The sequence below is a fragment of the Chenopodium album genome, chromosome 21 (genome assembly GCF_948465745.1).
Source record: "Chenopodium album chromosome 21, dcCheAlbu1.1, whole genome shotgun sequence".
Classification (NCBI taxonomy): domain Eukaryota; kingdom Viridiplantae; phylum Streptophyta; class Magnoliopsida; order Caryophyllales; family Amaranthaceae; genus Chenopodium; species Chenopodium album.
Genome location: NC_137854.1, coordinates 20,121,179 through 20,147,502, shown reverse-complemented (window position 1 = coordinate 20,147,502; position 26,324 = coordinate 20,121,179). Strand labels below are relative to the sequence as shown.

Sequence of the window (26,324 nt, the reverse complement as noted above, 5' to 3'; positions counted from 1 at the left end):
AGAGCCCATGTCAAAAGCCCAAAACCCTTGTCCTAAATACACTACTCTAGCCCAACACTCTACATGGTATGTCATAATCTCATGAGGCCCATTAATGGGCCTCTTACTTGTTTAACCCAATACCCTTGTTGTGTGACCTCGTAGGATCCATTCTTTAAGGCTTTGGGCTATTTAACTAACCCAAAGATCAATTATCATATCTAGCACCAGATATTGACGACCCTATAGAATGAACTTATTATCTCCATAATAGTGATCCTTGATATATCTAGTAATTGCACTTATCGAAGACATAATTCCTTCAATCTCCCACTTTTGTCTGAGACAAGTGCACAATATTTAAATTCCTTAAGTCAATGTGTGTCGATTTGATAATATGATTGCATCTCATGTCGTGATCATATTAATCTACAAATCTTTCTTGAAATCTGAGTTAGAATTACAAAACAAATGGTTACAATGTAATCCATTTGAGCACGGCCATGCATTTTCTGAATTCTCCCTCTTCAAGGGGCCAAGACACATTCCTAATTAAATAGGTAGACTCTATCCAATCTTGTGGCAACCAAAGCTCCCACTCAACTCATGAAATAACCGGGAAACATCCTTTATAATCTCCAGTTACGGCTAAACGTTTGAATGTACCACAGTTAAAACAATCATTGAATGGAATCAGTGTTCCACTCATGTCAAAGGAATCCACTAATATATCCGGAAGCTCTATACTTGAACTTCAAAGTAGGTGTATAGTTCGATCATGCATCATTCATGCATATCCATGTGATTGACCGAGCATCACTACGCTCCTATAGCCCATGAAACTGCACTATCCAATCAATCTTAACATGCTAGTCCATTCAATGAAATCATTTATGTCCAGTTTAATGATTCCGAACTAGGAACTTAAATAATATATGAATTTAGTTCACCTGTGGGGTTTCATTCAAAAGGTCATCAACCTAGTGAGCCCATCAATTCATAATTATTTTGGACATTTTATTTAATCTTGAAACCACGATTAAATAAGATTGAAACTTTGTTTCAATTGATAAACATAATTCTGCAAGCTAATGTATTACTTTTGTAATATGCTTTCTCAAAACATACACAACTAAAATTACATAACTTGCTTCAATCCAAAAACCTTTGTATGACTTTCAATTCATACCTTGGTCATGAAAGGGGTTCAGTAAGTAGAGTTCATGAGACATTCTCATAAACACTAACTTTGCAATTTCTAAATCTTATAATCATTTTAATCTCCATACACTAAGAATTTTCATCCGCCCTTTCGCAAGGAACTTAGGAATTCCTAATTTGTATTCCAACGTTACATTGGATTTCGATTGAAATCTATCATCACTTGTTCTTTAAAACACGTAAATCAAATACACGAGTATAGTCCATGGCATGCATGATGCATCCTTTGCGAATTGCATAAGGATCATCACTCAAAGTCTTAATTTCATCAACCTTTCTCAAGGTATTGAATCATTTAAGCACGTGCCATGTCACATGGGGAATGAAACTCTTTTCAATATAATGTTGAACCCTATAAGAATCTTATCAATATAAGCTTCTTAACCAAAACTCAAACATCCTTCGAGACCTATCTCTATAGATCTTGAATCCCAAATGTACTCATCATCCTCTTCAAAGTTTTTCATACAAAATGCATTACCCACCACTTGACTCTTCAAGCAATGAATAATTGCTCTCTGTACTAGCTAGACCAAGAAGACTTCATAGCTCCCACTAAACATCTTGTACACACAAGACCTTTTCTTCATTTTACAAGAACATCAAACGATTTGATTAACTCATAAAATTAAGAACATTAACTCCCTGATGCTAACTTCAATCCATTATGGATCTTTTATGCATCCCTAGGATTATTGGATCTCCAAACTTTTGATTGTATCGTATACAAATCTTCTTTCATGAACAATTTCAAGAAAGCGTTTTGAAATCCATCTACCAAATCTCATAAGGTAGTAATCACTAAAATATCTTTAATAGATCTTTTAAATGTGACTAATGTAAAGATTTTATCGTAATCATAGTCATACTAAGAATCAGTTGAATCCTTTAAAAAGTCTTTGCTTTAGTTAGAGAACATTTTTCTTTCTTGTCTGCTTTGCTTACAATGGGTTTCACCCAATTTAGGCAAATTATTCAAGTGTCATACACTTGCTTACAGACTTAGAATCTATTTAAGATTTCCTGGTTTTAAACCACTTGGAGTTATAATTTGTCAAATCATCCTTATTACTTGCATAATCATCATGTTCCAAAATAAATATTTTAGATTTCTTAGTCAATATGAAATCATATTTCTTTGGCTAAGTTTTACATATGATGGTCATCATTGTGGGTTCTTATGCAACAATTGAAACTCATACAACAACTTTGTTTAGTTTTCAATGAGAAACGACAATAGAGGATTTGTACTTGGAATGTACTACCTTCGACACATGGTTATTAATCCCATTACACTTAATGAGACCACGCGTTGTCATTTGTAACATGAGGTGAATCATGCTCATATTGTTGCTGTTATTCGATAACTTCTCAAATTTCTTCGAGATTTTCAAAATCACTTTTCTTGAACTCTTTCAAGGCTCTCGAACTTTTCAAGATTCTTATACTCCCACTTGCCTTTTGAGGAGGCATATTTAGCATAGGGTGAACCAATCATGGTTTGAACCACGTTTGTTGCTTTTCTCAAATTCTTTTGAGATTTACACTACTCCCACTTGACCTTTTGGAACAATTTCCATAAGGGCATCTACTTGAGCAACAAACATTTTGTGCTAAGTATGGTTGTGTAGTAGTACCCCGTGCTCTATATAGGAATCGAACGTGCATCAAACAGTTTAATACATGTTTTATTCCTTGCTTTGTAGAAAGACTTAATAAGAACTTTTCTTATCCATATCACATATGAAGCCTTTGCTACATTTGATTTGACGTATGTAGTTTGTTTAATTTTGTAGCTTATCTAAAAAGTATATCCCCTGAACAATGGTTGGAAGATAGGTAATTTACATCCATTATCAAAATGTATCTCATATAGATTGATATCTCCTTTCATAAACACTTCACAAGGTTTCTTTTGGAGTTTATTATAAAACATTTTCACAACTCTTGGATGTCTATTAAGGTCTTGGCTTAACTTCCCATTATTACGATCATATCACAATATTTTGTGTTGCCAAGTACATGTTTTGACTTAAATTTTCACAATTACAATCATATTGTAATGTAATCATTTTATTGTCAAGTTGATACTGAACTTCATACTGAAAATTTTGAACTTTTCAAAATCTTCACTATTATGCTTCAACTAAGCACAAGTAGTGATCGTATCACAAATGAAGTTTCATTGTCCGTCTCTAGCCTTTGAACCTTTGGTTTCCTTACATCAATATGTATTCGACCTCGAGTTTCACATCATCATTTCTCTAAATGGTGAATTAGTTAAAATTTCAGATTAGAATGATAATTACATATATCAATGGATTCATAATCCAATGATATTGAAAGTCCATCCCTTTGGATCTTCCGCATGCAATTTTCATTTTCATTCGAATTAATTGACATTTTTAGAGACAATTTATATATATAGAAATGGTTTAATTATATCTATCATATAGAATTTTAAACCTATTTAGCAATTTAAAACACATTATGACTCAATATAGCATAGAATAACATTTATTCCACGTTTTTGAATCTTCGATCCACGTTTTTGAATCTTCGATGTTTAGTCATTACTAACATCGAATGGTGTTTTGAGAATGGCAAGAATGAATAACATTTATTTAATTCTAGCCAATTATTAGTGGTGAAATACTGGTTCTACTTGTAAAGTTGCAACTTTTGCTTCCAGACTTATAGATTCTACTTGTGAAGTAGCAACATTTGCTTCTAAACTTGTAGATTTATTTCTCTTTTAGCTATCTTCTTCCTTTAGTTCAACCATATTGTACAATGAGTGATCTAAACAAGACATCATATGTCCAAGAAATAGCAATATGCTAAATCAATTTCTATAATATAATTCTTAAATTGGAACATTTCCATTCTTTTACCTTCCAACTATATGAGGTAGTATCTAATCAATTGGAATTGGTCCATTTAATTTGAAACATGTGTTGTTCATAACAACTTTTAGCATGTAAGTAGTTCTAGGTTTGAGAAGTAGCAACTTGTTTGCATTTCTTAGCCTATAACATCTTAATGCAATCCTCATATATTCCTAAACCTTTCCCATTTGAGCCACTTAGAACACTTCTCTTAGGTTCAAAATGATACTTCGCTTAACTTCTTTAAGCACTTTTTATGATTTTGCTAAGTCTATTCAATCATTTTTTATATTTGAATTTAATCAAATATTAAACTCTATATGAAATGGATGAAAATAGCGTCATTTGATCAACATTTGATCATAGAGATTTCCAATCACTTTCTTATGTTCAATCATATTGAAGATGAGAGATTTTATTGGATTTTTACACTTGTCTTTTAGAGGGTTTGTACCTCTCATCTCATTATATCCCTTGAAACATTTTTCAAAATGAAGATGTGTTGGAATTTTACTCAAACATTTTGAATAAAACCAACCTTAGACATGTGACATGAATTTCTAAAACTTACCTTTTAGAACAATCTTAGCAAAATTGGAATATAGGTTTATGGATTATCTTTTAACCTTTTGAGAACGTTTCTCAACTTTATTTTCAATCGAAGAGATTATATATAACAATAAAATTAGAACTACATGTTACTCATCAGTAAACGCAAAATTCAATCATGTTTATTAAAAATTAAAGTACCATAAGCGAATTAAATTGGTAACTTTAAAGCACTCTATTCAATTTAAGTGATTCCAACTTGAATTAAGTGATTCCAAGATCCTTTATTTGTGCAATAATTGAACTGACTGAGGCCCTGCCATCAACCATTACATTTTCAAGGTGAGTAAACTCTTTACTGATTACAACTCTTGTAACTCTTGGTTGAATAATTAACCATCACATGTTTAATTATTACCCTTAGCTTCAAGGTTCTAAACTGATCTTTGGGTAACCTTGTTGAGTATAACCAATTAAAAGTGTAGAACGTGATCTACCCCCACTTCCCCAAGATATATTATGACGCTCTGCTGAGGCCGACGCATCATAAACGATCAAAGGTTTCGTCGGTTTTTTAATTGGAAAAGCTGCCTTAATATTACTGGGATCTAGATTTATTATGCTGTGATTAAATAGTGAACTCTAGCGCATCATCACAAAACATCAATAAAATCTAACATGCATAAAATACTGAATGCATAAATAAGACATAGCATGGCCCCTAATCCTAAGAAAACTAATAAAGTAAATGCTCCCACTTGAATCATCATGGATCGCATCCACCTTGCTCCTTTGGGCCTTCACTTCATGGGCTTCTTGGATTAACTGCAACCTGTAATTGTACTCTATTCTATCTACTAATTAAATAAAATAAAATAAAATTACAAAATACTTTATCGGTTCGTAGACCGTACTAAGATTACAAAAATACATCACGATGCGCAGATCGTATTTAGCAATCTACTGGGCCATACTAGTCATTATATAGCAATAAACAACATCATATATTATAAAATTGCCACATAATAAATCACTCATCATGCTTTCCTAAACTACAACATCGAATGTTCACAATTAAGGAAACATGGCATCTAAATATCTCATATTTTAATTAAAGCAATTAGATAATATCATATATTATTCATGATCATCAATAAAATATCATATATTCTAAATTAGTCATGAGATAGAATCAAATCTTATTTTAATCTTAAAAGATAAATCATATTTATCCTCAAAGATTATCCTAACAAAGTTAGTAAATTCTCTCCTAATTACTAGCCAATCACAATATTTTTAAATCAATTATATCCAAAAATAATTATGGGATAATCACATTATTTAAATTAATTATTATCCTTTCGGAATATGCTCAGAATATCCTAACAAATCTTATCCAAAATTAACCACTTTAATTATGGATAATTACTAATTTAACAACTTAAATATGGATGATAACAAATATAACAACTTTTGAATATTTGATTTTATCCTAAAATAAAAGATCTTATCCAAATAAAACCAATTTTATCTTTTAAAATAAAAGATCATATTTTCAAAATATTTTAACTTATCCAAAATAAAACTGATTTTATCCCAAAATAATTTTGTAATTATCTTGAAATATTTTCAAAAAACTGTTTTTTTTTTATTTTTTTTTTGAAAAACTGTGCACCAGCCACCGTGGTGTGGCCAGCCGAAGCCGGCCACGGTGGCCGTACACCTTGCGGTGTACGCTGCTGAAGCAGCGGTGCAGCAGCAGCGGCAGTAGTGTCGCGCAGCCCTTGCACGGTGCTGCTGTCGCTGTCCTTGCTGATCCGACGTCCTGCCCCACCCCACCTCCCTCCGAACCACTTGCAGCGGCAGCCGCCGTGGCTGCGCCACCCAGCCGCGGTTGCCGCGCACAAAATTCCTTTTTTTTGATGATTTTAATTAAAACAAAACATTTTTGTTAAAATTAAATTAACTTAATGTGGTCCTTTTAATTTCAAAATTAAATCATATTCAATTTCAAAATTAGGATTCTTTATGAATTTTAATCCCAATTCAATTTAACTCTTAAATTAAATAATTTGATCATGAAAAATTCATAATTTATCATGAAATCAAATTGATTAAAATCATTAATTACATAGTAAACGAATTAAATCAAAACCAAAACACAAAATTCATAATTTAGGGTTAGGGTTTCGAAATTTTCGAAATTAGGGTATGGGGGGTGAAAATTTTCGAGTAATAATAGAGCAAAATTGGATCTCTTCATGGCTATTTTGAGGATTATTAAATCACATTTAATCAATTCCAAGAGTTAAATCACATTTAATGTAATAATTGACCCATAATTAAATTATTCTCCCTCCTAATTGAATTAAAATTGTGGACTATCAAAGAATTATTGGAAATATGCGTAAATGCAATAGGCTAACTGATACCACTGTAATAAACATGAATCATATTCATACAGTACCTAATCCAAGGATCTTTGCATAACACATAAAGAACAGATAATTGTACCTTTGAAGCGTGATTCCACGTGCGATCGAGCAAGAACCAAGGGAGATAAAGAACCCCAAGCGTGATTCCTCTACTTGGTCCACGGGCACAAGTTAAACCTCCACTAATGCTAGTTAGTCGTGATTGAACGCTTCAATCAACCTTCAACGGAAAAGAGAGACACGAGCTAACCTGAACCACCACGACGAACACCACAAGCCACCATGAAGGGCACCGCACGTACGGACGTGAAGGGAGAGGGGAGGGCCGTGAGTGAGGAGAGTGTTTAGGGTTTTGGGACTTGGTTGCTTCTTTCACAATCTACTGTATGTTGATTGTTACCGCTTACTTGCAACCCTAGGCATGGATCTTATTTATAGATCACATCTCTAAATAAGAGCCCATGTCAAAAGCCCAAAACCCTTGTCCTAAACACACTACTCTAGCCCAACACTCTACATGGTATGTCATAATCTCATGAGGCCCATTAATGGGCCTCTTACTTGTTTAACCCAATACCCTTGTTGTGTGACCTCGTAGGATCCATTCTATAAGGCTTTGGGCTATTTAACTAACCCAAAGATCAATTATCATATCTAGCACCAGATATTGACGACCCTATAGAATGAACTTATTATCTCCATAATAGTGATCCTTGATATATCTAGTAATTGCACTTATCGAAGACATAATTCCTTCATCTAGAACTAATGAGTGTGGTATGGTGTTTTTTGTAAAGGTTAGCAAGAGAGAGAAAGAACAAGCTAATACTTGATAAAGAGAAAGAGAGAAAATTGATTGATATGTTGATGATTCTATATGCCTTGAAAACGGGGGTCAAGGACCCTATTTATAGAAAAATAGTCCGAAAACGATAGAAAATAGATCGAATTCGATACGAAATAAAACTGGCTCCTGTCGCGAACGACAGCGACAGGAGCCAGCGCTAAACGACAAGCATAACGCACGGCGACAGCCTTGTCGTTTGGTGCTAATTAGTAGATAAAACGCGCTTTGCACGCGGAATCCTTTTCTTAATACGAATAAGTAGTAAACTCCGCGTTTATCAATTAAAATGAGATTTATCATAAAACATTTATTTTATTCCAAATAAAACTCTTTAAAATCTAATTATCAATCCTAATTCCATTAAGATTTAAAAGAACCTTGTAGAATATTCTAGAAGACTAAAGTCAATCCTAATAACTTTAGGAATGATAATTAATAGTAGGCCCTCCTCTAGATCATTGGGCCGCATATAAAATTCATTTCGGACCCAATTTAGTATTTTGGCCATAACTTACTCATTATTCATCAGAATTGAGCTTATTTTATATCGTTGGAAAGCTCTTTTCGAGCCCAACCCAACTACTCTATTATTAGACCCTTATCATGGACCAAACTAAAATTGGACTGACTAATTTCATAAAATAGAGTAGATTTTTTAAAACAAAAAGGCGTTTTGATAAAAACAACCGCATCACTAGACTTTTCACACTTTCACTTGTTCGACAATCAAATGACGTGAAAAGTATTCATCACTAGGTTTGGTTTTGGTGAGACACATTTAGGTGTCTACAGTAGGTAAACGTTCTGAATTGCTTGTAAGATTGAAGAAAATGGCTTGGCTTAGAGAAAAATTTTATTTATGCAATCTTTGTACATTAGTTAACTTAGTCCAAATTAGGCAGTGTTGTACGTCTCATCAATAGACATTGTTTTGCAGACATATTTTGGTGTTTACAACTTGTTAAAACCCTTTGAATTTAGGGTTATTCACTTTCTAGTAGGAGGAAAAAAAAAACCCTCATTAAATCTCTCTTTCACAATCTCTTGACTTGCTGTAAGAGGTAACAAGAAACATGAAGTTTAGCAATCACCACAACAAAATGGTCTTGTTCAGATTCCATCTTTAAGTTCAAATAGCTTCTTTGCAGATGCGTTTGCGTTCTCCGAAGGACATGAACATCAACTAACAGAGGATAGATTAAACTTTTAACTGAAGTTGAGGGAATTTTATACACAAAACACTGTTAGAAAATTCGCTGGGCTATAAAAAACATGTAACCATCTTCTGCTTCAGTCATGGTTATTCAAGCCACGCTTTTTCACCTGATAGCTTGACTCTTTCCACCAGAAAAAATCAACAGATCAAGCCTAGCATCAGTCAGTTCAAGGTCATAGTAGCATTTTATAGGTTCATAGTAATACATACAGTCCACAGAAAAATGTCCTCATATGTTCTGCCAAAATATAATACTGTTAACAAAATATATCTGCATGGTCTTCTATCAGGAAAACAGAGCAGAAATCATAATATATTAAGAGCTATTATATCCGAGGATGAAGTCAAGTAAATCCATAAAGCACTCTACGGGGGTCGAGCTGGCCACTGCAGTAACTTGAAGATACAGTTGAGAGTTCTTGATATCCCTTCCACTCTTCTGATGGTTTTAAGACTATGTTTGATTCAACCGCAGCTGAATCTACACAGAGCATGGATTTGTAGTCCTCATCTCCTAAGTCGGGAATAGCCTTTGCTTTCTTGTCCCAGGGATTCCAAACAGCTGTACAATAAGATTAAGGATTCTGTAAATGCCTAGACAGTATATTTTAAAAATGATACGTAATAGATTCTGAATCTTAAAACATGCAGAGATCACAGGCTGTGCACTGTCATCTACTAGCAGATTTTGTTATTTTGAGCTCACTAAACACAGCTGGAAAAAAAAACAAAAAATAAGCGCAAATAGAAAGAAAGAAGGGGTTCAGCTGTTCAATTTAGCACAAATACGGAGTACCAAGTTATGATCAACAAAAATTGAGAGTAACCCAAATGGAATGGCATTAATAATCAATGGAAATAAGAGCAAACTTCCTTTCCCCATGCTAGTTATTTGTTATTTATATCTTAAATTATGTAATGCAACAAACAATTGCATTGGTGCTTAACCTCAAACTTCAAAATCTGGAACTGTTCAGTTTTACTTTACTTGAATTCCAAGTATTTCCTTGCCCTAAGACCCAATCCTTAGGCCTTAGCCCCTTAGTTTATATAATAATTTTTTTGTTAAATAACATACAATGAGCTGTCTTTTGCAAAATATTTAATTCAATTCTTAGTCCATCCCTGGTTAATTTTTGTTTGATTTTGTTAAAGTTTTTGTTTTTATCATTAATTGTCATTTGTAGATGCCATATGGCTTTAATCAATAAAAATAAGTGTTCTTCAGGGCTTCTTTCAAAAAAAAAAAAATAATAATAATAATAAAACAAAGATATGAATAAGGAAAATTTTTGTAGAGTTCCTGAAAACTGCAATTTTGAAACATATACATTACCTGCATCAGGCATGCCATCTTTACGCAACACAAAGGTGCGCTTCTTCTCATGATCTATAATAGCAATCTTAAATGGTGTTCTCAGATATACACGATCAACCTACAATAGAGCAGCCATTACAGATTGAAATTACAGTAACACTCCTATAATCCTACTAAAATGCTCAAATGCCTATTATACAGGATAACCTCAAATTGGTAGACAAAACTTTTGTGACAAAAGTGATTAATAAAGTACCTCACCATCGAAAGTGATTGCATCTGCCTGCTCTGTGTACCTCTCTTTATTCATCAAATTATCAAGGTAATCTAGAGTCTCCAAGCCTTCAATGCGCACTTCACTGCAAATTATAATGAATCATGTAATCAGCCGAATTATTAAGGTAATCACACTGCCTGTAAAGCTAGAAAACCACCAAAGCAGCAACAGAAGTTGACAGAAGTTACAAAAGCATTAGTTCCATCACAACACACAATTTATAAATGTCTAGGAATGAGTTTTGCCAAGAAGAGTGAGATAGTTTTGAGATAAAACACAATTAAAGGGTATCTATAGCAAACCTTATATCTGACACAGACAAGTAATTACGCAGGGCGAACATAAATGAGAAGCTTTTGTTATCCGTATTTCTCACACGAGGAATCAAAGTGAGCTTTCCAGAGCTAATAGAAACTCGAAGCCTCAACTCAAAGCTGAATGAAAACAATAAATGATTATTATACATGCGGGGTCTTATATCTGAAATGATGAAACTACAATAAAAGCAGACCTCTGAGACCATGTCTTCAAATCATCGTCAGTGGACTTTAATATAAGATCCACAGTTGAATTGTTAGTTGCAGGAGACAAAGGTGCAGGAGAGCTATCCAGTGACCACATCCTGTTCCTTGCCAATCCATGTCGCTCAAGTGAGCCAAAATTTCCAAACTAAAACAAGTAAAGCTGATAAGAATGCAGATTTTCAAAACATATGAAAGCAGTGATATTATGATTCCTTGGTCTCAAGCTAACCTGTGGAAAGCAAATAGGAATCCCTCCTCGAACAGCTTTCGGTGGCTTCCAGATTGCCTGTCAAGCATCATTCCTTGTAGTCATCCATCAAAGAGTGATTCAGAGAAATAATAGTTTGCTAGCTTAGGCTAGGCAAGGCCATGCTTAATTAGGTAAAAGTTGGATATCTAGAACTAATCTAAAGGGTTTTGAAACTTTTGTAAAGTTAAAAGGAATTTAATCCAAAATTCAATAATAAAAAATATAAGCAAATCCCAAATACCAAAAGTTAACAGGTTTAAGATGCTATTGAAGATGGGATAGCAAGGAGATTTTCAAGAACTAGTGATGAGTTTGCATCCTGCCAATTCTACATAGTTCAATTAGATTCACGCAAAATGCATTATATCTTTCTCATAAGCACCGTTTATGGTATCTTCTCCAATGCAAATGGCATTCAGCTGATTCACCAGATAAGGCGTTTTTAAACCAGCCGTGAATTAAAATATTAGCAATAAACCTGTTGACTAAATTACCCTTTGGTAATTATAGGGAATTTGGGCATTGTTTGTAGCACTAAGATGATAGTGACAAAGAATGGAATCTTCAAGCCAATAAATGGTGATTAAGAAGACCATAAAAAAATTGTGATCCTGATTAAAAGATGAAAGTGATACTTATATCCTCATTCATCCATTAAAGGGCAACAGAAAGGGAAAAAGATGTTTGGTTACCTTTGCATATTTTAAGCCTAGAATAGATCCCATCCTATTCTTTGTCCACTCGTTCTATTCTCTCAAATATAGCCAGAAGGAAAATTCTACCAGGCTACCAATTTTTTTGTTTTTTTTTTGTTTTTAAAAGAAAGCAATACAACACTTACAAATCTAAGATCAAATACTCAAAGCATACTTTAAGATACAACAACTAAGACGTAAGCAATAAACTCATTATCTTAAACCATGTATCCTTTACAACTTAATTTGTAAATATCCGGAATTATACTCCCAAATGTTTTAGCATCTAAATTAATATGAATACATAATTTCCTCCCTTACCTTGCTGCTCATGAAAAGCAATTCTTCTCTTCGTTCATTTTTCCAAGAAACAACCTGCCCACCATAAAGTAGCACCTGCAACACATATGTAAATTACTTCCTCAATGACATGATGTCCATGACCATATGAAATTAGCTTACTGTATAATTTTTGTTTTATGCTACACCAAAAAACAAAGTTTTCTCCATACTATACAGCTATGTCCTGTAGCCACTTAGATTATGATACAAGAAATTACAAGAAACAATTGCTTGATTACCAAGCAGTCAATTAAAAACCAAAGGAAATTAAAATTCTCGAACTAAGAATGCAATTTTTGGCAGATAATTTTTTTTTTTTTTTTGGAAAATAATTGATCAGAAGTTAGTCTTCAATCTAACAGAATTATGAACTGAATTGCAACAATATTATTCACATTATTATGCATGCCCTTCTCCTTAAACAGAATTTATAGTCCTTTTGATAGATTGATACTAGACCTCTTTTACGAAATGAATGTAAGAATCCAACCTTTCTTCATGCTCCGTCCAGCTGAGTTGTGAGACTCAGTTAGAAGTTAGGTTAATATCAATAAACACAGATAGGGCTGCTTCATGACTGATATAGACTCGGTTATAAGTTAAGGGTCATTAGACGCAGGGGTGAAGTCGTCAATAGCATGAAGAGCCTGGTCAACTTAATTGGAAACAAAACTAACTTCTGATTATGTATGACATTCCTTTAATCCTTCATCTTCCAAAGCAGCTCCAATATCAATCATATTCACCCTTTTTTTTTTTTGACAAGAAGAAAAGGGACATTCACCATAATTAAGATAACATAATTGAAACAAAGTTATTCATTCATCACCCGAATCAAATATCACACAGATTAAAAAATATTTTTTTTAAAAAAAAAAATATTCCCTTCATCCTTCCCCTAAATTAGAACTGTCACAGATACATACAAGTTGTTCACTACCTAAATTTTTGACGGAAAATTCCATTTGATCAGAAAACTTCAAAAATAGTGATTTTACTGTTTACTCAAATAATTCTTACTTCTGCTTGGCTTTGCAATCAATTAGAAACCCTTGCACCCATTTCTTAACATAAAAAAACAGAAATATAAACACAAAAATTTACAGCTTTTGCAAAATTAATAAAAACCTATTAATTCTACTTGTATAAACAAAACCCAAGAAAATCAAATAAATAAAAACATGAATTTAACAGAGAAAAACAAGAAATGAAATTATAAGTAGAAAGAAATAGAGATCAAACCTCAGCAGATGATCCCATGGGTTCAGTCAAAACAACTCTGGGAAATCCATCATTATCAATCAGATTAACAGGCATCTGCTTTAACTTAAATCTTCCCTTCAAATTCCCAACAAATGGGTTCGATTTCCCTTTTTTCCACTCCAGCTGCAATTCAACATTCACAAAAATTAATCATTCAAAATCTAAATTTTTTTTTAAAAAAAAAATACCCAGAAAAAAATAAATATAAGTATTCTAACAAATTCTTTTAAAAAAAAAAAACTTACATATAAATGAAAGGAGAATCAGACAGTAATAAAGAAGGTAATAGAGCATAAAATGGTATGTGAAGTTGTATAAATAAAGAAATACAAACCTCAGTTGGTAGATGGAAGTGAGTAAACGTTTGGTTTAACTATTCAATTTTCTTTTCTTTTATTAGTAACACAATATATTTTTATAATTTCAAAATAAGATTTAAAAAAATGTATAAAAATAGAAGTACCAATTTAAATTGAAAAGGCTTACGTTTACGGGTTTGTATGTTAGCGGTTTGTAGTTTGAAGTTTGAAGAGGTTCCCACCAACTATTAGATCATCAAATTTACAAAATTTATCTAGTTTATGTCATATATACAAAGCCAGCTAATACATGAGAAGTAGAAGGTGTAAAAAGGGAGACAAAAGGAACTAAGACATATGCCTAATCTTAATATTCTAAAATAAATGAAAAGGACTGTGTTTGTGTGTATTTTCTACGCAATAACACACAACCATAAAAACATTCTTCTCTACTCCTTTCTTTCGTGTTTTAATAAATACTCGCTCCGTTACTTTTTACTCGTAACAATTAGTATATTTGGCCGTTACACATTACTTGTAACAAATTTTTTTCTTTCCTTATATGGTATGTTTTTAATGGTAAAATGACAATTTTACCCTTACTTTTTTTTAAACCTAATCTGATTTCCCCTAATCTATGGTTATTTAACTCTAATCTAAATCACTAATGCTAACTTAATCTAATCATTCTCACAAAAAAAAAAACCCAACCCCAACAGATTTCTTCAAAAAATCATCCAACCTCTCAACTACCAGAATTGAATGTTCTTCATTCAATTCTCCTCGATAATGGAGCCTTCTCGTTCCTTCTTCTGGAGATTTCTCCAGTTTCACACCATAAACCCTAGATCTACTCCACTTTCCTCCTTTCTCTTTCTTCTTCGTCCTGTGATCTCTCTCTTCCTTCTCTTGTATCAAACCCTAATTTCATTTTCTACCTCTCTATTCTTTGTCTTCCTTCTTCTTCCCTGTGAAAATGAGTTCCAAAAAAAGATCAAAGGAGTCCCTTGATATTCTTGAGACAGAGTACAACACTGTGACTCGATACCGTCCACAACGAGGAACAGGTTTCATGAAACCTGTTCGTCGTTGCTCTGCGTCCTTTTCAAGGTACAAAAGAGGGAAAATTAGGGCGAAATTGGTGGAGTACATCTCCAGCGACGATGAGAAGGAGGCTGGGGAGTCAGATCTGGTGGAGCCTGTCCACTTTCCTATCACGGTGGTTGTTGATCTGCCTGACAATGCCGGAGAAGTGGTTGACGGTGCAGATGGGGTGAAGGAAAGCCCTAAAAAAGCTGAATCGGGGAAGAAGGAGAGCCCTGAGAAGGCTTCTAGCAGCGGTGGGTCACCCCGTGGTGTTAAGAGGAGCAGATCTATCTGGAAGGAGGACTACAATGACTAGGATCCCTGCTATTTGGCTTATTTGAGGGACAAGTACCCTCATGACTTCCCCCCAGATCTTTGATCTTGCAGCGTAACTATTTCTAAACCCTAAATGCTTGATTTTTGTTTAAATATGAGTCCCTTATTTTGATGTTTATGCAGTTGTGGTTATGGTTCTAGTTTATGATGGTTGATCTAGTTTATGGTGGTTCATGTTGTTTGTGTTGTTTGTTGTTGAATGATGCTGTCCCTTTTTCTTGATTATGATAGTTTTGGTTAATTTGTTTGGGATGTTGGATGATTTGATTATGCTTGTTGTCTGTTTTAAATGAGTTCAGCCTTGTTGTAGTCCCTTTGGCCTGATTATCATAGTGTTGGAACCTTGTTTTTGATGTTGGATGATTTAATTATGATGGGTCTTTGTTTTAAATGACTTATGCATGGTTGTAGTCCCTTTGAGCTGCCATGGTTGATGGTTTCTGTATGCCTGGTTGTTGATTTTTGTTGGATGGTTGATGATGAATTTTGGAAGTGTTGTGCTCTTTTTGTAATGACCTTGACTGATTTGGAAAAGGGCTATGATTGGGTTGCTGTGCTTTGTGGATATGTTGGTGGCAGTGTGTGCAAATGCTAGAGAGTCCCTCTAGATGATTGTGAAACTGATGCATTGAGTCCCCCCCCCCCCCCCCACTTATTTTGCATCATATTTGTATGTAATTCCAAATGATGAAGGGACTCTTATGACTTGAGCCCATTAAGAAGGATGCTCCAACATTTTTTTTGTTAAAAAAGATGTTATTGAGGTGCCTTCTTATGGTTGCTAATATGGTTAATGAAATCCCATCTGATGGAATCTAGTGCACATTGACCCTGACCCAAATGCAAAGTTTGATTTCATGTTCAAATATCCATTTCATATTAGCAAAAAATTATAGCTTTTACAAAAGCACAAATATGTGTGCACTACCTTGTCATGACTGCCTACCTACTGAATTTAACATAAGACACCTAACCATTACAAAACAAACAAAAAACCTAGTTTTAGTGTAAATGGTTATGTGTGGCAGTCTCTGATCTTCAATCTGTTCTGACTTGTGTGTTCCTTTCCAAAATGTTGTTAGTTACTTACAAAAAGTTGTGTGTAGTCCCCATTTCTGTCTTCAACACCTACTTACTTCTCATGTCATCAATCTGCATCTACTTCCATATCTTCATGTTGTGGTTGAGCCCCTGTAGTTGGCACAAACAGAGTGTTTAGGTATTCCACTGTCTCTGCAATTAGGGCCCTATCTACCTTCAATATGTCTTCCAAAGTCCCCTCCTTGTGTTGTCTTGCCTTTCCCATGTGTGGTGGATTGAAGTTGTTGCCACCTTGTTTCTCCAACACCTTAATCATGCAAGATTGTAGTGTGATCCAAGTGTACCTGTTAAGTGTTGGATCAAACATGTCAAATGCCTCAGCCACCTTCTCAATTAGCTCATCTAAATTAGTTGGGAATGACTGGTATTGTATGGACTGTATAGCCTTGAATAAACTTAGGTCCAACACATTAAGGTCTGGGGATTGGGCTGGTTGGAACACAAACTGAATATTGAACCCATTTGCTTGAGTGGCAGCCAAAAACTCTTCATCTTTTGGAACTTGATGTGGCCTAGCATTGTCCCACTGTATGATTATGTTTTTGGACAACTAAGCTGGCCATTCTGCATGTATTGTTGGGATAATTTTATCCAAAATCATGTCCCTAATTGCATCTTTGTTGACACTCTGAATGGCCTTGGTTTCCATTGTGCCTGCCTCTCTGTTTTTGCTTTTCTTCTTGGCCCTTTCATGCTTGACAAATGGGAACAACCCATACTTGCCTGAGTGAAGCAGAGTCCCATCTTCTGCATATAGTGGTTTACCAACCATTCCCATGAACATAGCCTTGAGTTTAAACCTTTTTGATTACCGTGCTCTGTATGGAACCTCCTCATTTGGTGTGAGATAAAATGTCCTTGTTTCTGGGTTCAAGTAGAACCACTTCTCATAAATATGGATGTAGTGTTGCATATCCATGAATGAAGGGTCTCCCTCACTTGGAACTGGGTCTATGTGCTGTAGAACCCACTTGAGCCTTGCAATTTTGTGGTTGTCTGTTAATGCAGGGTGATTGGTTGCTGATACTACCCTAAGTCTGCCTTTTTTTTTTAATCTGTGAATAAGCACATGACTCACATTCAGAGCTGCACCATAGCTTCTGTTTGTTGTTCTCTTGTACAGTGGCACATACATTAGCCACTCATCTGAGTACTCAGTTGGCTTTTTCCTATTTTGCCCAATTTCTTGTTTCTTACATCTACTGCTTCTCCCAGTTGCATGTGTTTCTTGATTTCTTTTAGCCACCTACTTGTTGTAGACCTGTGCACATGATTTTTCTTTGCCAAAGAGGTGAGCATTCCTCTTGGGAGTGTGTCACCTTCCATATTTAGCAGAATGTCATCAACAATCTGCCTTTTCTGTTGGATGCTTAGCTCTCTGCTGTCCCTCCCATTGTTTGCTGCATGAATGTCCTGCTCTTCCTCTGTTTCTGAGTCCCCTGTATGAGTGCCTTCACTGTGTTCTTGTTCACTTGAATGCTGAGAATCTGTCCATGACCCTGACTCTGTGTGCATGGAATTCTCTTCCATCTTTGTCATGTGCTCCATGAGCAGTTGGTTGATGTTAAAAAATTTATCCTCGATTTCTGCCATGAATCCCTTTCTCTTTTTTTTATGCAGATTTGATGGTAGGTGATGAAGTGGAGGTGGCTTGCCTTTTTTTGAGAGCTTTCAATGGAGCCTAATTCTTTACAAATTCTCTAATGCTTCTACTACTAACTCAGCAATTAGGAATTAGGGCTAATTTTAGATGTTGATGTTGATTTTGTAATTTTCAAACTTAAGAATTTGGTCTGTAATTTCTGGATACTATTCGAATTCCCTCCCCCCCCCCCCCCCCAATCCCTTTTGCAAACGATTATGATTATGGGGTGTTAATGAAACAGGTTGCTCCTTTTATAAGGAGCTTTTGATTTGAATGTTGTGTTTTATTTTCAACTTTTCATGAAAAATTTTGGAGCCAAAATGAAATATGGAGGCTAAAAGAATTAGCCTCCAAATTCCTGACTGAAAAAGTGGGGAAAAGATGGGGAAAGGAAAGAGAGAGGAGAGAGAAAAAAAAAAGAAAAGGGGCACATGCACCCACTTGCCTAAGGGACCACAACTTTTCCCTCCCTTTTTAATTCTCCTAATCACTTGCCCCTTCCTTTAATCTTTCCCCTTAAAAACTTTTGCCTAGGAGTCCGATGTTAACGAACCAAACCATATCTAAACCGAATTGAAAGAAAACCGAACCGAAAAAGAACCGAACCGTATCTAACCCGAAACCATTTGAACTGGCGTAAAAACCACTTACACCAAATCATTAACAAACTGCAACACGTTTGCACCGAATCGTTTATAAACCGAACTAATTGTAAACCGAACTGCTAATAAACCGAACAATCTATACCGATTATAAATTGAATCGTTTACAAACTGCTACTATAAAAAAAAGTATTAAAACCAAGTAAAAAGGAATTTTAAATGAAATCTAATTGTGCACACATGTGTTTTTTGTTTTTTTTTTTTTTTGAAACATAATTATTACGCACACATGTGATGAAGTCTCGGCTTGATATAATCCTTGTTAACCAACAAAAAGTTAGCAAGTACAATCAAATTTCAAACCAAAACTATTTAATTTCCCGAATCCAAAAGACTCGATAAATAACCGATTTTTTAAAATCAAAAACCGACCTGAACCGTAATTTAGTAAACCCGAAATAGAACCGATCCGAATAATGTTAAACCGAATAAGAATCGAACCCGTTAACGAACCGAACTAAAATAAAACTGAACCAAAAATGAATCGAGCTGTTTCCAACCCGAAAATGTTTGAACCGTGATAAAAACCGTTCACACCGAACCGTCAACAAACCGCAGCTCGTTTGCACCGAACTGTTTACTATTCGAATTGTTTACTACCCGAACGAATTAAAACTGCTCAAGAATAAACCAAAACCGAATCGAACCGATAATTATTTAAACCGAACTAAAACTGACCCGTAAGACAGTTGAACCAATTCCAAACCGACCTAAATTCAAACCGAACCGATTTCAAACCGAACCGAAACCGAACTGTCAAACCGTTTTCACTGTACTACCAGTTACTGATAAGTAATACATTTTTTTAGAATGAGAATTATTGCAAGTTTGAAACTTTCCTAGGCATTCTCATTACTCATGTGGCACAAAGTCATACTAAGAGAATGATGATACATGCCAAATTCCCCAATAGCATGTTATACTGAGTTTGAGTAATTAAAAATTCCATTTTTTTATAACAGTTTTTTCACCATATACCATTGAGTTTTAACTTAATTCACCATATACCATTAAAAACTTTCAAATTCACGATATACCATTTAGTTTTATGAAAATGTCACAACATACCATTAATGACAAACGAACGTTAACACTATTAGTAATTAGGGCTAATAAGGCCACATGGCAACATATAATTAGTTCCCTTTTAATTTTTTAATTGAATTATAAAAAATAAAAAAAACAGTCACCCACGTCCACCCAGCCAGCCACCACCCTGTCTTGATACCGCCTGCAGACGTGGAATTCGACCAGCCAGCTAATAAGGAATCCGACCAGCCGGTGCGGAGTCCAGCCAGTCACCACTACTATCCCACGACCTTAAAACCCTCTCCCTGCCTTAAAAAACTCTCGCTCTATGTAGGCGTCGCTCGAAGTGCGCCTACGTTAAAGCATGGTGTGAATATGTTTGGCACTCATAGGAAGCGGGAATTGACATATACGATTAGGGACACGATTAGGGACAAGGAAAGTAGGGAGCCGCCAACAAGTTTTTAAGGAACTTGTAAACCGTTCACGGATCATTATAAGGCAACCACGAAAAGGGACAACGATAGGCAACAACGATTGACCCGTGAAGGTTACACCCCATTCATAATCCATGAGATTACTAACTCCATATGGTTCGGAACCACGAAAAGGAGGATCGGGGATGATGGTACGAAGTGAGTCATGGAGTCACATTCGCCCGTATTGGCCTCTACTCGATTCTTATTGTGAAAAGTAATTCATGCGATCTCAAAGGCATACAAACAAAGATTCAATTCGCTCCAAACTATTATTATGCTAAATCGGTTGAATATCAATGCAACACGTAATTCTAAAATATTAGTGATCACTTGATTAAATAACAAGATTAAAGGAACCTAAACTGGTCGTCCAAATTATCTTATTAAGCGTTATATTCAATTACATATTCCCTTTAACATGCAATACGGTGATCATAAATAAATATAAGAATAAACATTAATATTGGAAGCAATTTAACAACAATAGCGTTAGTTAAATCAAATAATAATCCTAATCATGATACTAGCAATAAGAATAATAATAAGAGTAATAAAGTGATTAATTACTCACTTTCCGCGTTTCCTTGAATTGCTACATCATGAATAAATTGTTAGTAACTTCAATAAAATTATAAATCAAATAGATTTAATTAAATAAAAAGTAGAGTTGATTTAGTCCAAACCCTCAGTTAATTATACCTTTCACGCCTTGGTTTAAGTATAGAACTTCGGGTATTGTATGGACTCCTTGGAGTGCTTAGGGGAAGAATGATGTTTAAGAATATAGATTTAAGGCTTAGAATATGAGAGAGAGAGAGAGAAAGAGAGAAAGAGATAGAGATAATGATTTTTGGTGTAAAAGAGAGGAAGAGAGAATGATTTTGTGATCAAGCTTGTTGATGATTGAAAATGGGATAATATGACCTCTATTTATAGGGGAAAAAGAGGGGTCGAATCAAGAAAAGATAAGAATTCGAATCGGATAAAACTCTTGCGAGAGACAGCAGTTTTTGCGGTTTTTGTTTTTATCATATCTTTTGATCCAGAAATTGGAATAAGATGAATAAGATATCGTTGGAAAGCTCTTGAAGTCTACTTTTTAACCTAATTAGAATAAGATTAACATATTTTTTAGAATAAAAGATATGGCCGAAATAGTGAGACGGTGTCAGTTTTGGTTAGAGTTTCGTATTTCTTTCATATCTTTTTCGTTATAGCTCGGAATTAATATTATAATATATCATTGGAAAGATAATTTCAATATCTATCCAACCATCTAAGAATTAGGTAAAAACAGTGAGGCAAAAAAATAATATCTGTCAATCTTTGAACGTCTTTCAATTCGAATAGAATTAGGACTTTCAAAAAGAAAAGTTTTATTCAATTTCAAACTCTTTAATCTTATCTTTTCAAAAAGGATAATTAAGATATTTTAGAAACTTATAGAAGCTTCCAATTAATCCTAATTGGATTAGGAGTGGGATTAAATCCTTTGGACCCTCCACATGGTCATTGGGTCGTAGGTAAGGTGGGCTTAGGTTCGGTTTGGACTCAGTTTAGTATTTTTAGCCATAACTTATTCGTTATAACTTGGATTTGGGCTTATAATATATCGTTGGAAATCTCTTTTAAAGCCCCATCCAAATATTTAATCATTGGACCCAGATTATGGACCAAAATAAACTGGTCTAAACGTTTTTATAAAAAGGACACGAAATGAATGATTTTAATGGACACGAAATGAATTATTTTGGGTTTAAATGCACGAAATGAGGAAAATAAGCTATGGTTTGGTGAAATGGGTTAGGAATTGGGTTGTTTTATGAAATTTATTGGGATGAAACATGGATTTAAGCACTCCAAAGATTAAATACTCAACCCGACCAATAACGGCGGTGAAAGGTGTTCATCATCGGGTTTGGTTTTGGGGAGACATTGTTAGGTGTCTACAATCCCCAACTAACACCGACGCACAAACCCATTCCCCGTGCCAACGAACCTAAAGCACCCTTCCTCTTCCAACTCCACCCTTTTCCCCTTTCTGAACCACCACCTCAAAACCCTAAAACCCCAAAATCAAAATTTAGGGTTTTGATTTTGGGTTTTGTGTTGGTTGTTTGTAGCTAAATCGGGCGATAGCAACGTGAGGAAGGGGAATCTGGGTGGCCAACGTTGGGTTTCGGCATGGTGGGTTTCGGCTTAGGTGGAAGGGCTGCTGCGGGAGGCGTTTTGGGCAGGGAGGAGGGATAATTTGGGTTGTGTATGGTGGTTTAATGGAAGGATGCGAGCACCAGCGTAAGGCTTGGTGAGGGGTAGCGCCGGTGCGGTGGTGGTTCAAGGCTTGGAGTGGGCGGCGGGAGGCTAGGCTAGGTGGCGGTTGTGGGGGCAGAGAGATGGATGGCAGTTGGTGGTGGTTTTATATTTTTTTAATTATTTTTGTAAATGTATTTTAACCAACTAATTAATTAAATAGTTTAAATAAGAGCCAATTAATTAGAGGCTATCACATGTTACATTTAACTCTTGATGACTAATGGAGTTATCAAAAAGGACATTTGGTGATATTTTTGTGAATGGTATATTTTGAATTTGAAAGTTTTTTTATAGTATATGGTGAATTGCTTTAAAACGCGGTAATATACAGTGAAGAAGTCACTTTTTATTATATATAAGGTGAAAGGGAGAATATTAGGGAGCGATGTGGATAGGCAATTGAGTTCTCATCCTTTGATTAGCCCATACTATATATATATATACATAATGTAAGTATGTAACCTTCATGGAAAATTAGATTCCATTGAAGTGAGGGTTACAATAGAGATAATTACATATGGGGGTTACAATGGGTGGCATAATACTAGGGAGTTACAAATGATAATGAACATCCACATAGAATATAATTTTATAACACTCCCCCTTGGATGAGCATTATCTAAAATAGGTTTAATGTGCATATATGCTACCTCATTAAAAACCATTCCAGGAAAAACCCTGTGGGAAAAAACCATGGATAAGGGAAAAAGAGTGCAACACGCAATTATTCCCCCTCATTATTATATCACTGATGATCTTTGAGACAACGCAATCCAATACGATAAACTAACTTTTTAAATGTTACGGTCGGAAGAGCCTTAGTGAATAAGTCTGCTAAATTCTCACTTGAACGAATCTACAATACTTTTATTTATCCATTCTTCTGAAGATCATGAGTGAAGAAAATTTTGGGTAAGATGTGCTTTGTTCTGTCACCTTTGATGTATCCTTCCTTAAGTTGAGCAATACAAGTTGCATTATTCTCATATAAAGTTGTCGGTGTCTCTTTCCCAAATGATAAACCACAAACTTCTTTTATGTGTTGAACAACCGACCTTCACCATACACATTCACGACTAGCCTCGTGAATTGCTAAAATCTCATAATGATTGGAAGACGTAGCTGCAATGGTTTGTTTCATAAAACGCTAAGAAATGGCAGTACCACCATATGTGAACACATATCCAGTTTGTGATCGACCATTATGAGGATCAGATAAATAATCTGCATCTGAAAAACCAATCAAATTTTCTTTGAACAACTTTGGGAAAAATAAACCCATATCCTTCGTACCTTGAAGATAATGAAGTAAATGTTTAATCCCATTTTAATGCCTCTGGGTTGGACATGAACTAAACCTTGCTAATAAATTAACTGAAAATGATATGTCGGGTCGTGTATGACTTGCAAGGTACATTAGTGCTCCAATTGCACTAAGATATGGTACTTCAAGACTAAGAATTTCTTCATCATTTTCCTGAGGTCGGAATGGATCTTTCTCTACTTCAAGTGATCTTACAACCATAGGGCTGCTCAATGGATGTGATGTATCCATAGAAAATCTTTTAAGAACCTTTTCTATGTATATTGATTAATGCAAAAGGATTCCATTCTCTAGGTGTTCAATCTGTAACCCCAAGGAAAATTTTGTCATTCCAAGATCTTTCATTTCAAACTCTTTCTTTAAATAATTGACAATCACTGAAATCTCTTCAGGAGTTCCAATGATAATCAAATCATCAACATACACCGCAATTATAACAAATCCAGATCCAAATATCTTTACAAAAATACATGGGATGATAGTATCATTCTTATAAGCTTCTTTTAACAAATACTCACTTAGACGGTTATACCACATACGCCCAGATTGTTTCAATCCATAAAGAGATTTGTTCAATTTAATACAGAAATGTTCTCGAGAACTAGATTTTGCTGCGTCTGGCAGCTTGAATCCTTCTAGGAGCTTCATGTAAATGTCATTATCCAGTGGTCCATATTAATAAGAAGTGACTACATCCATCAAACGTAAGTCAAGTCCTTCTCTTATTGCCAGACTAATCAGAAATCTAAAAGTAGTTGCATCCACCACAAGAGAATATGTCTCCTCATAATCAATACCGGGTCTTTGTGAGAATCCTTGTGTAACTAATTGTGCCTTATATCTTACAACTTCACCCTTTTCATTTCTCTTTCGCACAAAGACTCATTTATATCCCACTGGCTTTACACCTTCAGGTGTACGGACTATAGGACCGAGTACTTCTCTTTTTCCAAGAGATTTTAATTCTGCTTCAATTGCTTCTTTCCATTTTGGCCAATCATTTCTTTGTCTACATTCTTCAATGGATTTTGGTTCATGATCCTCATTATTATCCTTAACATCTAATGCTACTTTGCATGCAAAAACATCATCGACGTCGATTTGGTTTCGGTTCCATGTAATTCCAGACATGATATAATATGTTGAAAGTTCTTCATTATCAGGTACCTGAATTTCTTCTTGTATCATGTCTAAAGTCTCTTCTAGAGTTCCATCGGAAATTGTTTCCTCAACTTTACCATCATCAATTATTGCTCCTTTTTTCTCCGAGGATTCTTATCTTTGGAACCTATGGGTCTTCCACGTTTCTGACGTTGTTTAGACTCATTAGCAAATTTATTTTGTCCTTCCGAGATATCTATTTTAAATGGAGCATTTACAGCTGGAATATGTGACTTGGTCACTCTTTTTGGGTCAGCAAACGAGTCTGGCAATCGATTTGCTAAACTTTGTAAATGAATTATCTTTTGAACTTCCAGTTCACATTGTTTAGTTCGAGGATCAAGATAGGATAATGATAATTCATTCCATTTAATTTCCTTTTCCAGCTCTCTCTTTTCTCCCCCTAATTTTGGGAAAAGTGACTCGTTAAAATGACAATCTGCAAAACGAGCCGTAAAAAAATCCCCTGTTATAGGCTCAAGATATTTAATTATAGATGGGGATTCAAACCCAACATATATTCCCAACCTCCTTTGAGGACCCATCTTAGAGCGTTGTGGTGGAGCTATTGGAACATAAACCGCACATCCATAAATTCTTAGATGGGAAATATTTGGTTCCCGACCATAAACCAATTGTAATGGGGAGAACTTGTGATAACTTATTGGCCTAATGCGAATTTGTTAGGGTTTGGTGAGTCCGACTCACCGCGGAAACAACCTCGACCCAAAGAACCACTCGAAATTAATAAAACCATAAAGCATAACAAATAAACACGAGAAGGGTAAAATCAGAATATACCTTTGAAGCGTGTTTCGCCCTCACAAACGGGCTCGTACTTGAAAGCTTTAGCTCCGAAAATACTGAGCCTCCAACGAAAATCCACCCGCAAGGACGAACTCCGACTTTTAGGTCCGCTACCTCGGAGTTAGCGAGGTCCGACCAAAACCCGAGTATTATGTGAGTTTAAGAGTTTTTGCTAATGCAATGCTCTATTGAACTCCTACTCAAGCAATGAATTCTCATGCCATGCTTTGGCTATTTATAAGGAAGGATAGCTTGTGAATTCCACTCATCTTTCAATG

General features: G+C 35.0%; 2 protein-coding genes across 2 annotated transcripts; both read right to left on the bottom strand.

The window, feature by feature from the left end:
• Window positions 1-9,345: 9,345 nt before the first annotated feature.
• Window positions 9,346-14,441, bottom strand: LOC145601511 (putative glucose-6-phosphate 1-epimerase). Its single transcript, XM_081657541.1, has 9 exons — window positions 14,291-14,441; window positions 13,784-13,927; window positions 12,521-12,595; window positions 11,484-11,540; window positions 11,242-11,399; window positions 11,033-11,164; window positions 10,710-10,812; window positions 10,472-10,571; window positions 9,346-9,697 (listed from the first exon to the last, which is right to left on the bottom strand). The coding sequence occupies exons 2-9, from the start codon at window positions 13,856-13,858 to the stop codon at window positions 9,480-9,482; spliced, it is 918 nt and encodes a 305-aa protein (XP_081513667.1). The 5' UTR covers window positions 13,859-13,927; window positions 14,291-14,441; the 3' UTR covers window positions 9,346-9,479.
• A 2,231-nt stretch (window positions 14,442-16,672) lies between these two features.
• Window positions 16,673-17,404, bottom strand: LOC145600541 (uncharacterized). The gene is made up of 2 exons (XM_081656426.1): window positions 17,252-17,404; window positions 16,673-17,152 (listed from the first exon to the last, which is right to left on the bottom strand). Exons 1-2 carry the CDS (start codon window positions 17,402-17,404, stop codon window positions 16,673-16,675), a joined length of 633 nt encoding a protein of 210 aa, XP_081512552.1.
• Between the last annotated feature and the right edge of the window lie 8,920 nt (window positions 17,405-26,324).